Consider the following 16,162-nt stretch of genomic DNA (forward strand, 5'->3'; position numbering starts at 1 on the left):
ATATTCTAGTATTAGCAGATCTGATCTATTAATAAAAATTTAGTCTTATGATTCTGAAATTTATCAAGTTCTTCTTTGATATAAGTTGGTCAACCTTCCATTTATTTCCTAATTTCTCTCACCACTATATTCTGGGAATGTGGTTGAACTAGGTGTATGGACCACTTCATAGAGAGCATGAAGTCAGCTCCATTTCATCTTTTGTAAACCCAAGGGTATTCTTAAAGATGAAAAGCCATATCATTAATAATAAAAGGGCCAAGACCAGGCTTTTATGTCTATAGGTATAAAATCGTGTTTTCAGAACCTAAACTATATTAACTCATTTTTTAAAATTATGGAACATTCCTCTTATGAAGGCTTTCAGGACTTTAAATGGTATAGCAACATTGACAGAATTAAAAAATTAGTCTATATACATTTAAAGGTGCTTTGGAAAAAATTTAACCTATTCAATTAGAAAAATATTTTAGTAATAAAATTTGAATACTTGTCATAGAAAAAAAGGATTATATTAAATACTTATTTAACTCCCTAAGAGTTATATAAGTGCTAGCAAGTAGTTGTCATATTTGGGATGTAAAATTTAATATTTAAGTGTTAGGAAAATGTGTCTTATCATGCCTTTTGTTTTTAATGGGAATGTTATCTTAAAATGAAGATTTGACAGTATGAAAAAATCCAGGTAAAGGTAAATAAATTTTAAATATTAATTTATATTTGAAATATACTAATACTTCAATTTGTAATTGTCTACTTATTTATTATACGTGTATGTATATATTTGAGTTATGTGTGTGTTATATGTGTAACATGTAGGTGTAACATTCAGCAAAAACATATTCAAGATTGTTATTACATGTGTGTTTGCAAGTATAAATGTCTTACGTATGTATACAAATAATGATGTGTGTGCTTGTGTAGCAAAAAAAAAAAAGCCATTTTTGCTAGTAAAAAATGTTTAATTAAAGTCTAGCTATAGATGTTTAACTGTGTTAAAGCCTTTGATAGCCATGGCTAAGATCTCCCATACTATTTTAAATATATCAAATGAAAACCACTATATTAAGTATGATCATGACTTATTGTCATTAGTCCATTGCTATATCATAGTTAAGAGAAAAAAAGGTGGAAAATTTTAAATGAGAGGTCCTTGAAGATAAAAACAAATTCTACTTTTTGTTATAAGATTGAGGAGAAAGATCTACATGACTGAGGTGCAAGTTTCTTAATGCTTGGTTATTAATGAATTACATTGGAGGTAATATGCATAATGATGAGGACTTTATAATGATAGATGATATATACAATTAAATGTTTAAATCATGTAATATTTTAAAATTATTTTAACTATGTAGAATTTTGAAAATTTAAACAGCAAAGAAAACAAAATTAGAAAGATTAAAAAGAAATGACAAAATAAGAAAATTATTATAAAATCTCTTCTCCTAAATTAATCTATGAATGTAATGCCAAACTAATAAAAATACTAATAGGTAGTGGTGGTGATGTTTTTGTTTTTGAGTTACTATTAAAGCCAATCAAATTTATTGAAGTACTTATTAAGTTACTTATACAGACTTTTTTCCCCCTCTTTAATACACCCCCCCACCACTTCCACCCCTCTCCTATGGATGTTGCCATTTCCCCTTAAGAACTGGATCTCTGAAGGTGGGGCATCTCCTTCCACATGCTGGCGGTGTACACATGGGGCCAAGTGCACCCTGTGCACTAGGGGGGCCTGGCGCACCCAGAGCCTGGTGCAGCTGGGGTATGGACCATGGCTCCACTGGGGCATGAACCTAGGACCTTCTGCGTGTAAAGCAGATGTGCTAACCACTACTCTATGGAACCACCCCAAAACACAACTCTTTTAAATGATCAGTTTTCACTTCTCTTCTTATGTGGTGTGTGTGGGAGGGATATGAGAGAGAGAGAAGAGAGAGAAACATGTCACTTCCCATTATTGAACATGTACACTTTAATGGAGATAAGAGTTCTATATGAAACATCTTGTGTTAGTCCAGTCAGGTTGCTATAACAAAATTCCATAAACTGGGTGGTTTATAAACAATAAAGTTTTATTTCTCATAGCTCTGGAGGCTGTGATCAGGGTGCCAGCCCTGGTATGGCATATGGGTTTTGTCTTGAAGGTAAACTCTCATCAACAGAAGTAACTTTTACTACAGCCATGCTACCCTGAACAAGCCCGATCTCGTCTGATCTTGGAAGCTAAGCAGGGTTGGACCTGGTTAGTACTTGGATAGGAGACCACCTAGGAAGACCAGGGGCAGTAGGCATAAAAAATAAAAAATAAAAAATAAGAGATTGTAAGCTGACGAGGTCTTTGCAATCTGTGAGATCAACCAAGGGTTGCCTCGCCTAAAAAAAAATTAAATTAAAAAAAAAATAAACAGAAGTGGCTTCTTAGAATGTCATATAGATTACTGTGTTTATAAATGATTGTCATGGTCACAATAAGGAGAAGTGTAGCTCTATAGCCAATTTTTGTATACCTTGATCTTCATTTTTCATGTGAAAAATTGGTACCCGGAGAAGCTGAGGTAAATGCCTTGTTCACAAACTATTTGACAGCTCCCCCAATGTCTACTAAATATATTCCAAATCTGATAGCCTGGCACTTAAAGCCCACCATAGTCTTGCTATTATTGGAAATATAGGAGGTCTAGTAATATCTTGGTCTTTAATTGTTTTCAAGTATATTTATTATATACATTTATATTTACATATATATTGCATTTGTTTTCTTAACTTTCCCGAGGTCATTCCATGCATCTCTGCCAGTTAGAGGCATAGCCCATACTTAACATCTTGAATCAGCTTCTTCCCAACACATACAAAGATGAATGTGTTAACTTGGGAGTAGATTTGTGGGGACATAAGTCTGGAGAGTGAAATAGGACTAGGACATTGACTTAAGGGGAGACAAAAGGATCTTTAGTCAAGATTAAGGCAGAATCTAGTCTGGAAAGTCTGTGTGGTCAGATTTTAACTGAATAATCAGAAGTAAATCTATAAACAAGCTTTGAACATCGAGATAGTGGATATATAAAGTAGAAATAGGAACTCAGGCATGGAATACCACTGAGTATGAGTAAGAAGAATTCCATATCCTTGGTACTAGAAAATAAGGGTAGATTATATTGAAAAATTAGTTAAACCAGATTATACCTGAATTTTAAAAATTGTAATATCAATTTAATTAAATTATAAATCATTAATGGATTCTTATGTACAACATTTATTTTTTAAAATGTTCATTGACACAAATGGGGAGCACAGCACAGGGAATGCAATTAGCATGAATATGTTGGCTAGGTAAAGGGTCAGAAGAGGGAGGAAATAATTGTGGGGATCATTTTACATACTATATAGATGTCCAACCAAAGTATTGTGTACTTGAAACTAATTAAAATAAATTAATTAAAAAAATAATAATAAAAATGTTCATTGAGTTTTTAATATATGCCAGGCGCTGTTTTTGGCAATGAGTACATATAGATGAAGTATACAATCCCTGCCCTCAAGATGTGCGTGGATGAATGGGCCAGAATACTCTCAGAACATGAAGAAATAATTGTAATATAAAATTCTGATAAAATGTAGCATGGAGTATAAATAATACTGCTGGAGAATCTATGGAAGAACTTACAAAGAAAGTGACAATTGAATTGTCTTAAATGAATGGGAATTATCCAAGTGCAAAATGGTGAAAAGCATGGAGCAAACAAAGGGAACAGAATGTTCAAGGCTACAGAGGGTATCATCCTGTCAAGATACAGAATATTTTCATTATTTGAAAAATTCCTTTGTGACCCTTCCCAGTCAATTCCTCCATATACTCACCACAAGGCAACTGATTTTTTTTTTCCTCCAATGATTCATTTTCCCTGTTGTAGAGCTTCATATAATGAATTGTAAAGAAATTACAATCTTTTTTAATTTTTCACCCAGTATAATGTTCTTTAGTTACATCTTATATTGTTGTGTAACAGCAGTGCATTTTTTTATTGCTGAGTAATATTCTATTGTATAAAATATACTACAGTTTTCTTATTTATTGTCCTGTCGATAAACATTGAATATATAAATAAAGCTGCAAAGAACATTCTCATACAAGTATCTGTACAAGTTTTTATTTCTCAGGTAAATATCTAGAAGTGGAATTGCTAAATATAGAATAGGTGTATGTCTAACTATAAGAAAATGCTGAACTCTCTTTTCAGTGTTCATTGAACAACCTTACCAGCAACATATGAGTTCTAGTTGTTCCACCTACCTGCCAACATTTAGTGTTATCAGTATACTTAATTTTATCTGTTTATCCATTGTAGTAGATATGTAGTAATATTTCATTGTGATTTTAACTTTTGTTTTCTTAGCGATTCATTATTTTGTGTACTTTTTTCATGTATTTATTTATTTGTATATCTTTTTCTTGTGAGGTGTTTGTTCAAGTATTTTACCATTTTTTAAACTGGATTGTTCTTCAAATAGTCTGAGTATAAATTATTTGTCATATAGTTGCAATGCAAACATTTTCTCCTAGTCAATGGCTTGTCCAAACATTTTGCTAACAGTATCTTGTAATGAGCAGAAATTTCAAATTTTAATGAAGTCCAATTTATCTTTTTTTTCTTTTGTGATTAGTGCTCTTAGTGTCATATCTAAAAACTCTTGATCATAAAGAGATTTTATTTTAGAAGCTTTATAGTTTCAGCTTTTACTCCTAAGTCTTGATCTATCTTGAATTACTTCTTATATGTGGTATGGGGTAGGGATCGATGTTTATTTTTTCCATATACCTATCTAATGTTCCAACAATGTTTATTAAAAACATTTCTTTCTCTAGAACAGCTTTGGGGCCTTTGTAAAAATATTTTTTTTCATAAATGTGTGAGTCTACTGTTTGGCTCTTTTTTCTGTTCCATTCATCTATTGTCTATCCCAGAGGTTCTCAACTGGGATTTAAATTATGGTCTTATCTATTACTTTCCTTATATCTCTCAGGGGTTTTTTTGTTTTATGTATTTTGAAACTCTGTTATTAAATACAAATACATTTAGAATTATCATTTTTCTTGAGAGATTGACTGTTGCATTACTGTGAAATGTCCTTGATCTCTAACAAACTTATCTTGAGTTCTACTTCAATATTAAAATAGTCTTTTCAGCTTTTTTTGTGATTGATATTTGTGTGATATATTTTTTCTCCCCTTTTACTTTTAACCTATCTGTATATTTATATTTAAAGTGCATCTCTTATAAACTGTATATAGTACACTATTGCCTTTTTTTCAATCTGATAATTTCTGAGTATTAATTGGAATCTATAGTTCATTTACATTTAATGAAATTATTTATATGTTTGAATTTAAATTTATTACCTTAATACTTGCTTTTTTATTTGCCCCATATGTTTTCTGTCCATTTTTTTCCTTTCCTAATTTTTCTTGAGTATTTAATATTCTCTTTTTAATCTCATTTATTGGCTATCTAGCTATAATTCAGTTTTTAAAAAAATAGTTATTTCTAAAAGACAAAAAAATAAAAAAGTGAAACAGAAACAGACTCATAAATACAAAGAACAAACTGATGGTTGTCACATCTAAGGGTGGTTGGGGGGCTAGGTGAAAAAGGTAAAGAGATTAAGAAGTACAAATTGGTAATTACAAAATAATCACAGGGATGTAAAGTATGGTCAATAATGTTATAATGGTATGTATAATGCCAGGTGGGCACTAGATTAATCGGGAGAATCACTTCGTAAATTATATAATGTCTAACCACTATGCTGTACACCTGAAACTGATATAAAATGATGTTGAATGTCAACTGTAATTGAAAAATTTTAAAAATAATTAGTGATTGCTCTAGGGATTTCAGTTTACATCCTTAACTTACCACAGTCTACATGTTGTATTATTATACTTCCATTTACTACATTCCCATTCTTTGGGCTATTCCTGCCACACATTTTACTTCTACATATTTTATAAAATCCACATTACGCAATTTTTTTCTTTAATCAATTTATTATCTTTTAAATAAAAATAGCATTTCAAATGTTTTATATTTATGCATATATTTCCTATTTCAGACACATTTCATTACATTGTGAGGAATCACTATATTATAGATTCACTATCATATTATTTAATTTGTACTTTTTAACTTAGATATAACTGAGATATATACAGTAATACCACTCAAATAAATTTTGATATTCTATATGGTCCAATCTCTACATAGAGTATCATTCAAAGAAAACACAAACTCCCAAAGTTTGAAAAACAATGTAATCTATGGTTGTTCAATTTGGAACCATTTTAAAGTAGCTTGAAAAGGTTGGAGGTTTCTAACTTTTTAAAATCTGTTTATTGCATTATAGGATTTGATGAAATTCAGTCCTGACCCTCCTTTTTTTAACCCCAAATAAAATTATTTATCAATTGTTTAACTTCATTAAGACTTGGATAAGTTTATAATGATAATGTCTAAAATAAAAAGAAAATATATGGCTATATCTGCATGTTAATTATGCATGACTTAGCCATGAAGAATAAAGATAAAAAAGTTCCAATAGATCTTTTGCAGTATATAAGATGTTTTGTATAATATACAGGAAAGCACTTTGTAACTGTTTACATGATATTTAAATAATTACAACTAAGATTGTACTTGTATACTGCCATTCCTTCCACGTAACCTACGCAACAACTACTGGCTTTCTGGCCATTCTCAAAATGTGCCATGTTTTTTTGAAAGGCCTTTTTCTCCACTTAGAATTCACTGCTACCCTTTCCCACTCTAAGAGAAAGTACGATTGACTCTCTCTGATGTCCCTGAAAGAAGTAGTTGCTCTTTTTAATTCATTCATTTCAGTAATTTAAAATTCATCAAGTACTCACCAAATTAGGAAGAAATTATTCTTTTGTTTTCCTCACATTCTTACTTTAATCTTACTCTGAAAGAGGATCTTCTGCTGATCTACCCTCTTTCAGACTTCTCCTTACAGAAAGGGGATTGATTTAACTGACTGGTGAAGATGGGCAGAGCCTCTTTTTATCCACATCATGAGAAGGAGTCATTGCATTAAAATCAAAGGAAGCTGTCATAACATCCCTGGCCCTCATTAATTTGCAGTTAAGGTTTCAGGTAGACTCACATCTCCCAAGTGTCTGGTTGAATATTTCTCTTTAGACCTAACTCTTCCTGTAAATGGGTCCCAAAGTCAAGCAGTATTTAGGTGGAGAGATTGGTAAGAAACTAATTTTGTCTTTGGACCCAAACAATGCTTGCCAATTCACCTTTCCTATTAATATTACTATTTTCTCCACTCTGGCTCCTTTATGTTTCAATTGGTTAAGAACCTGTAAAGGCAAAGGGCTGTGATTAATTAAGTTCTCTCAAAACCCCAAACGGTTTCTCAGGACCACGGATCTAATATAGTGAATATAATATGGTCTTTATAGGCAGAAGAACATACAGTTATGGTGTTTCCATAGCACTTGCACCTATATCCATGATGGAATTCAACCATCAGATTGTAATGTTTTGTTTAGTTTTTACCTCTTCATCTGTACTGTAATCAGTGATAGGTAGGAATGGGATTTTCCTAATCATGTCACCTCAGAACTTAGCAAAGTGGTAGGTGTTTAGTATGTGGATATAGATTGTCTGCAAATAAAGTAGATTCCATGGAATGTTTACCCTGACTAACTTCAGAAAAGGGCCTGATTTTAAAGATCAGTCCCCAGAACTCGCTTTAGAACCTATATTTGATTTCTAGCACAGGATTTTCAGTTCCTGTGTTCTTACAAAACATTCTGTAAAGTAATAATGTTTTCTTTTTTACTTTCCAGTTTTACTTTCTGGGCTGGGTGGTGAGGCCCTTCCTGTTCCTGCCCAAAATAGAACTTTCCAAATGAGTAATTTCATTTTCTACCATATCCAACTCCTTGTGGAGGGATGTGGGGTCATAAAGGCTAAGTGAATCACAGCTTTATAAATCATTTGAGAGATCTTTTGAAAATGTAAATTGTTATTTAGTAAGTATAGTCTGAAAGTCTACCTTTCTAATAACTGCCAGGGGATGCTTATGAGGGCCATGCTTTAAGTAGCAAGAAAGTAGATGGCTCATTTCACAAACACAATTACTCATTCCTTAAATATTATTTAATTCTACTATGTGCCAAGCACTGGGCTAGGAAACTAGAGGACTGTGACATAATCCTCACCCATAAGAAGCCCACAGTCTAATGTAGCAGCAAACATAATAACAAATAAGTGCTATAAATGATATGACTGCTAACAGAATGAGAAGGCAAGCCACAGACTGAAAGAAAATATTTGCAAAAGACTTATCTGATGAAGGATTGTTATCTAAACTATACAAAGAATACTTAAAACTCAACAATAAGATGACAAACCGATAAAAAAAAAAAAAAGCCAAAGACCTTAACAAGAAGATGCACAGATGGCAAATAAACATATGAAAAGATGATCAGCATCATATGTCACTAGGAAATTGCAAGTTAAGACAATGAGAAACCTATTAGAATGAACAAAATCTGAAACACTGAGCACACTAAGTGCTGGAGAGGATGTGTAGCAACAGAAATCCTCATTCACTGTCGATGGGAAAGAAAATGGAGCAGCCGCTTTGGAAGACATTTTGGGAGTTTCTTAGAAAACTAATCATACTCTTACTGTACAATCCAACAATCACATTCCTTGGTATTTGCTCAAATGAGTTGAAAAATGATGTCTACACAAAAACCTGCATACAGATGATTATAGCAACTTTAGTTATAATTGATAAAATTTGGAAACAGTCAAGATTGCTTCAGTAGGTGATTGGATACATAAACTGTGGCACATCTAGACACTAAAATATTATTCAGTGCTAAAAAGAATCTGAAAAGTCTACATACTATATGGTTCCAGCTATATGACATTCTGGAAAAGGTAAAACTATGGAGACAGTAAAAAGATCAGTGGTTGACAGGAATTTTGGAGTAGAGAATGATGAATAAGAGGTGAAGCACAGGAGATCTTTAGGTCAGTAAAATTTTCTGTACATTATTATAATAAAGGATACATGTTACTATACATTTGTCATAGAATACAGTAAAAGTAAATCCTAATGTAAACTATGGACTTTGGTTGATAATGATGTGTCATTGTTGGTTCACTGATTGTAACAAATGTACTGCTCTGGTGTAGGATATCGCTGATGGAGGAGAAGGCTGTGCGTGTGTGGGGCCAGGCGGTATATGAAAATTCTCTGTACTTTCTGCTCAGCTTCGCTGAACCTAAGACCGCTCTTTTAAAAAGTATATATAGAGATTGATAGATATGATCAGGCCCACTGGACAGCCACTCCAACTCTGGAAAGAAATGCACCAGCAATACCCACCTCCTCTGGCAGTCAGGACCATCTTCCACAATTATTTAAGTGCTAAAGGGAGACAATGAGTGACAGTGAGTGACAGGTCTCCTTCTGAGGCCCTACTTGCTCTTCCCTCCAAAAGCCTTTTATGGGGTCCATCGCTGTAGATAGGGTCCTGCATCACCAGCATCTTGCTCTTGTACCACCTTCATACCAAACTAGCCTCTGCACTGGGAAACATATATCCAACTATCTGGGTTGTTTTTTAATGGTGAAGATTATAGAGCCATATCCTGGTTCTCCTAAATCAGAATTCCTTATTACTGGGAGTTGGTAATTCACAGTTTAGCAAGTTCTTTAAATTGTTTTTATGTGCCATAAGGTTTAACAACTACTCTTGTATTTCATGTCCACACACTTTTTGGTACAAAAACCAATACCAAATTGATTTCAAATAAGTTTTAATAAGTTTAGCTTCTTATTTAGAACAATGAATAAGCTTAAAATTTCATAAAAATTATTAAATTATCTATATATTCTTTTTCTCATATTTTATTAATGAAATAAACAATGAAAATAATACTGAAATAGATTTATTTGTGAAATACAGATATAGCTTTGACATGTTTTATTAAGAAGGAATAAAAACAAATGACGTGATTTTGGCAACATCGTACAAATATAAGTATAAATCATTAGAGGTGAAATCATTATCGATATTATCTTTACTGTAAGACATGCTAAGATTATTCTCAACAATAGACAGAAATACATTTTTTTTAATTTAAGAAATTTTTGAAGGAACTGTTCAGCTTATGTGTTTATCTGATAAGGACAGCTATATGTATCCTCCCCATACTTCCTGTTTCTATTTTTAAAAATACCACAAGCAGCTACTCTAATATATCTTTTGCACATAAGCTGTCCATACATTGCAGCTTGACTGAAAAAGCTACCTAGAGATGGTTGCTCAAAATTCTGGGAGTAATGATATTCTGGCCAGATAACACTGACTCTAAAACAATACCCGCAACTTCAATTTAAGAGGCAAAATCTTAATGCCACTGTTACAGAAGAAATGCTCTGCCACAAAATTTGTTGTGTCTTTTTGGGACAAAAACTTTTATGTGCTGTCATACTCCTATCCCCATAATTTTATACATTATTTTCAGACATTTTCTTCAATGACTCATTTACTCTAGTATTTGAGTTTCTTTAGCAAACTAAAATGGTATGTCAATTTTGTCAGTTTCTCTTTTACTATTTCTGTAAGTCACCTACCCTTCCTGCTATACACTCTCTCTCTCTCTCACACACACACACACACCCCCCACGTTCATTTGTATCTGTTCAAATGGATCCTAACCTTTGCTATCCACTTTGTATGAGATCTATTGCATTAGTTAGTAGCAGCACTCAAGAACTCTAATAGCCTCAAGCTCTTTGAATAAAGTTGCAGGCTATTTTTGAAATAATTAGACTCAAGTACTCTGGAAATTGAGAAAGTTGAAACCATATCTTCTTGCTATAATTTTAAGTGGCTGGAACCTCAATAATTTAAAACAAATGGTTTTCAAACTATACTATTTTATTAAGTATGATTTGCCTTGATTTCTTAATAAGAAGAACAGCAAGATACAGATGTGCTAAACAGAAGTATGTTGATTCATACTGGCCAACAAAATATTCTGGACTTTTCTTCATTCTATTAATTGCGCTTTTAATTCACTCTTGGATCAATTGTGAAGCAGTTTAAGCCATCAATCAGCACTTGCCTAATGATGACTATTCTCACTGATTTTTATGTTTATTTAGACATCCACACATATGTTAATTCAGCAGCATTATGTCAATTCACATGCATTAGTCTATGTAACCCAAACACTGAGTTATCACTTTGTTTATAAATGCACCATACATTAATTGCTCCATCACTACATAAATTTGCTTAGCATTCATTTGTCAGATATGAGGAACATCTACTCACATCTAGTTGGCATATTCCACATCTTTATTGCACGATTTATTCCTTCCATTCTTTTCTTATATCATCAAGCCTAAAATTATTTCTCCTTTACATTTAAGAAACCCTAATATTAGATTGACAGAGGAAAATTTCTTATAAAAGATTGACTGGAAATACACATATTATTATTACTGTATTTATGGTTAGTTAGTTGAATTGGGATGTTATTTTTTAAGAGTGTGTAGTGAATTGAATCAGATAATATATCTCTCTTCCCTACATGTCTTTCTGATAGCTCCAAAGAAAATATAGAGTTTGTATGTTGGGTAAAATGTAGCTAAGTTAAAATGTTCTACTACTTTGCTATTCATAGTATCACTCAGTTTTAAAGAGAAGGTTTTGTTGTTCATGGCTACAGTATAAAAGGCTCCCAAAGAAGTTTCTGGGAGAAGTTTTAGTCCTTTGTCCTGTGAACCCTTAGGACACAAGCACCAGCATGAACCTCCTTAAAGTGAAATTCTCAGGTCAAGGAATATTATTTGATATTCTGTTGGTTTCAGACAATGGTGTTGACATGTTGATCGTTCAATGATCATTGGTGGGAGATCAGGACCAGATTTAACTCCTCACACATATAGCTGCATATTCTGTCGGTGCTTCTTTCATGTTTCTTGCCTGTCTTGGGTTCATTCCTATGACAGAGTGATTCAGCGAAGCATAAACAATGCCCTGTTTGTTTTCCTCAAGACATGGCTTAGAATGAACCTCAGATTCTTCCTGGACCTTAAAACAGGGATCATTATCATAAATTCTAGTATCTGGCAGTGTTTGGGAATTTTGCCTGGTGCTCAGTTCAGTTTGCTCACTCCTGAAGGGCTGGGGAACATCAATCTATAACAGAAAAAAAAAAAAAAAAAGGCTGCTTTAGTTACCATTTAAATTTAATTACCACTTAAATATTAATTAGCAAACTATGAGTGCAGGCTAACATGAGTCAATACACATGAAAAAAATCAACTCTCATACATGCTTTTGATACCTTTTCTTTTTTTTTAACAGATTCTCACTTATTAATGGATGAAAGGCTTAAGGACTACTGTATTCCTCCCAAATAGTTATTTTATGCTTTATTATTGATCACTTTTGATGTCATAAAATGCTTTTCAATCCCTCTTTAAAATGAAAACCACAGCCCAAATTAATGAAAAAAGCAGAAAACATCCCACAAGAACTTCAAGCAGCTTACAACATAATAGATAGTATTAACGCAGATTAGAATAAAAACATTAAAGATAAAGCAAAATGGATACCTTCTGAGAGAGCAGAAAAATAAATATTATGAGTTATCCAAGATATGTTATTATGATTTGAGACCTGGAATTGGAAATTTGCTGTCCATTTTTTTTTTTAAGATGGCCAAGCCTAGAAAAAGTTTTAAAATATTCTAATTGTTATTTCTATCATAAGAAAATTCTTACATTTTCAAATAGAGTCAAATATCTTAGAGCTTCTGAAAAATAGGTGAACTTATGAAAAATAAAAGTAAAATGGGTCCTGCTGTTTTTCCCTCTTTTCAGTTATCTGTTTGCCTCCTAGCAATCAAGGGAACCCAGCTATAAAAATATAAAGATGTCATGTTAATGCTAAGGGTTGTTATTTCAATTTTTTAAAATTCCAATTATGCCAATTTATGTTCTTGAAGTTTGGCCTAACTCCTCTAAAGTATCAGGTCCATAGTCCTTGACAGTCTACATGCCTTGCCTGGTCCTTTGTTGTTCTCATCGTGATGCATGCAGTGCTACATCTACTTCTCATCCTTAGCAGAGTTCTACTGCACAAGCAAGTCTAGCCCTATCCTGAGAAATTAGGTACTAACTGCCTCCCTCTGATGAAGTGGCTGCCCACTAAATAACACTAAAGTTGGATGACTGAAAGAGGCAGGAATTGCTTTAAGCTTCCCTGTATCTTCTCTCTGATGGCAAGTGCCCCAACCTCCACTCATAGGAATCTGGTTAAAGTCTCTGGAGGAGCACTGAAGGAGACTGTCATGTGACTTAATAAATAGCCATAACCCTCAATATACAACAAGGTCCCTGTTGTACTTTTCAATTGGCATAAGTCTGTTAACTCAGTTACCTGGCTCCTTCTCAAAAGATGGCTTGTTTCTATGGAAAACCTTGTTAGAATGAATGGGGTAAAATATGGTGGATGAAGTTATCTTTTGGGAACCTCATTAAAATGAGTGGGTGCCACATGGCTGGTGCATCAAGCTATGGTGGGTAGAGATGACCAACACCAAAGCAGCCATCCTACTCTATATTTGTTTGGCACTTTACAGTTTACAGCACTTTTTTAAAAAAATGTATTGAGACCTAATTTGCATACCTTAAAATTTACTTTTTAAGTGTACAATTCAGTAATTTTTAGTATACAAGTACTTTTACAGGACCAAGATGGAATAAGATGAGAACTTTGGCTTTTATATGTACCTGCCATGTTGTTCCCAGTTCCTATTTCTGCTTGGGATTTCTATTCCATGGTTCTTATACAAATACCTTCTTAAGAATCCTTAGTCTCAAAGATCTAATATGGCATTTCTTTGATTGTTTTCTGAAATGTTTGACGATTTAAATAGGGCAAAACTGTGAATTCCTGTGAAAGACATGAACACCTTAAAACAAAATTCCCAAATAATGGCATGCACAGAAAAACCTCTATTTAATTCAAGTTCAAATTGTAAATAATTTGCCCAGATTACACAGGAAGAAATACGACTACATTTTAACCATCCCTGGCTTTACTTGCACAATAAATCATTTAGATTAATGTTTTAAATGGTTCCATAGCTCTCAGGCCTGATTATAATAAAATGTAGTTTGTTGTTTCTGTTCACTATGGGAAGAAAGGAATAATATTTAAGAAAATTTTTTTACTTGAGGAAACAAAATCTTAGCACCCATTACAATGATGTCTACTAATGCTTACTAAAAATTTAATACTGGTTTATAAAGTTGATTTTTTTTGCGGGGGAGGGGGTGATTTAAAATTAGGCAACTGGTAGAGAATGCTGAGTGCTCTTTAATATTATATGTAGAATTATTAGCTATATCTGCTTCTGGCATTTCAAGAACTTTCAAGAAGGTTACTACATCTTTATCTCTACTCTGGTTTACTAAAACACACACACACACACACACACACACAAGTTCCTTTGCGGTACCTCATTTATGACTAAAGTATGTTTTTAAAGAGTTACATAAAAAATACTTTTAGAAATATATTGCCTCATCTTGCTTTCTTTTTTGCATTCCACTATTTACACAATACTGAACCCAAAAGAAACCTAAATTTATATTCCAAGAACTTGTAGGAAAAGTTGGCACTGCCTCCAAAACATCCATTCCTTTGACTGCGAAGTCTCTTCCCTGATGAACCCACACACATTATGAAGGACTTTCACATAGTAATGAGTTCTGTAATCATGCTTCTTTATCTGCTGATGTGATTCGTACCTCATTTTATGAAATTATTTGTGTTTTATTTTGTCATTAACTCTCAACTCTCTTCCAGATGACTTTAAGCTATTTATGTGAAAATGAGTAGCCTGAAGTCACATCACATAACAGGCCAAGATCAGAGCCATGCTTATATAGTTCAGTCTCTGATTCAGCCTCTGAACTTTTTGCTTAGAGCCTACACTGCCATCCATGCTCTTCCAAAGGACCACTTACTTTAAGACTTGTTAATCCTGAAGAATCTTTGCTGCAGATGAAAGTAAATGTAAAATAAACATATTTTTAAAGTAAGTCAATATATATAGTACTTAAAATATTGCCTGGCACATGGTGTTATAGAGACTCAAATTAAAATATATCTATATATATAAATGTTAAAATGATATAACATAGATTGCATTTGTTTTAACAGATACATTGAACATACCAAATTAATTTCCCTTTCTTCTGTGTCAGAAGGCTCCTTTTGCTTCCCTGGAATTCAAAAAGAAAAATAAGAAACCAAAGGGAGCAAAGGACAACATAAAATTCTTCCCCAAGTTCCTATAAATTAGGGTTGTGGAAAGAATATGGTTTATGGAATCAGACTGCTAGGCTGAAATTCAGTCCGTAGAGCAGAGATGGAATGCCCCTCTACTCATGCCCACTCACTTGCGTGCCAGTGACAGTGTTATTATTAGTTTCAGCTTGTTTATACATTGTGACTAGCATGGCACACACACCTCAGTATGTGAGAATTCATGTTACCCATTTCATTCACTGGTTCTTCTCCTCTCACCCCCAAAAAGCCCTCCACCATATTCAATGGGAAGGGGCAGGATCTAATACATAACTTTAAAAAGGCTAGAAATCCTTTTCTGGAAACATTCTATACTCAGTGCCAGATGCACTGCTGTCCTGTCACCTACCTAACCAGGATCTCCTACTGCCTAGTTCACTTTAGATATGGTAAATCAAAGAATTTATCCTTAACTCTTTTTTCTGAAGTTCTGGGAGCAGTTCCAGCAGCCTAGGAAAAGTGATGAAACAGAGAGGGACTATGATAAGATACTTGGAGTTGCAGATGTGGAGTTGGGATTACGGAAGATTCCCTCAGTATTCTGAGAAGGTTCTGGACTCTGGAAGTCCTCACCACAAAATACCTAAAGCACTTTTGCCCAGACAAAGAGATCTCTTATTAAAAAAATAAGGGTTTCTCTGTCTAGCTTAGTTTCTATAAGTACACTGTGGCTGCTGTTGTGGGAAAAGAGGTGGGAGGTAATGGCAG

The 16,162-nt window shown here is 33.3% G+C and overlaps 1 protein-coding gene and 1 pseudogene across 1 annotated transcript in view; one reads left to right on the top strand and one right to left on the bottom strand.

The window, feature by feature from the left end:
- The first annotated feature begins 2,181 nt into the window (after positions 1-2,181).
- On the top strand, positions 2,182-2,300 carry LOC112485194 (annotated as a pseudogene).
- Positions 2,301-11,581: 9,281 nt separating this feature from the next.
- BTLA (B and T lymphocyte associated) overlaps positions 11,582-16,162 on the bottom strand; it is a 30,173-nt gene continuing 25,592 nt past the window's right edge. Inside the window, exons 5-6 of the mRNA XM_006905459.2 lie at positions 15,323-15,369; positions 11,582-12,271 (exon numbers count right to left, since the gene is read on the bottom strand). Of these exons, the coding sequence (XP_006905521.1) occupies positions 11,999-12,271; positions 15,323-15,369 (320 nt within the window). The 3' untranslated portion in view covers positions 11,582-11,998. The remainder of the gene's footprint in view (positions 12,272-15,322; positions 15,370-16,162) is intronic.

This window comes from Pteropus alecto, unplaced genomic scaffold, assembly GCF_000325575.1.
Source record: "Pteropus alecto unplaced genomic scaffold, ASM32557v1 scaffold270, whole genome shotgun sequence".
Taxonomy (NCBI): domain Eukaryota; kingdom Metazoa; phylum Chordata; class Mammalia; order Chiroptera; family Pteropodidae; genus Pteropus; species Pteropus alecto.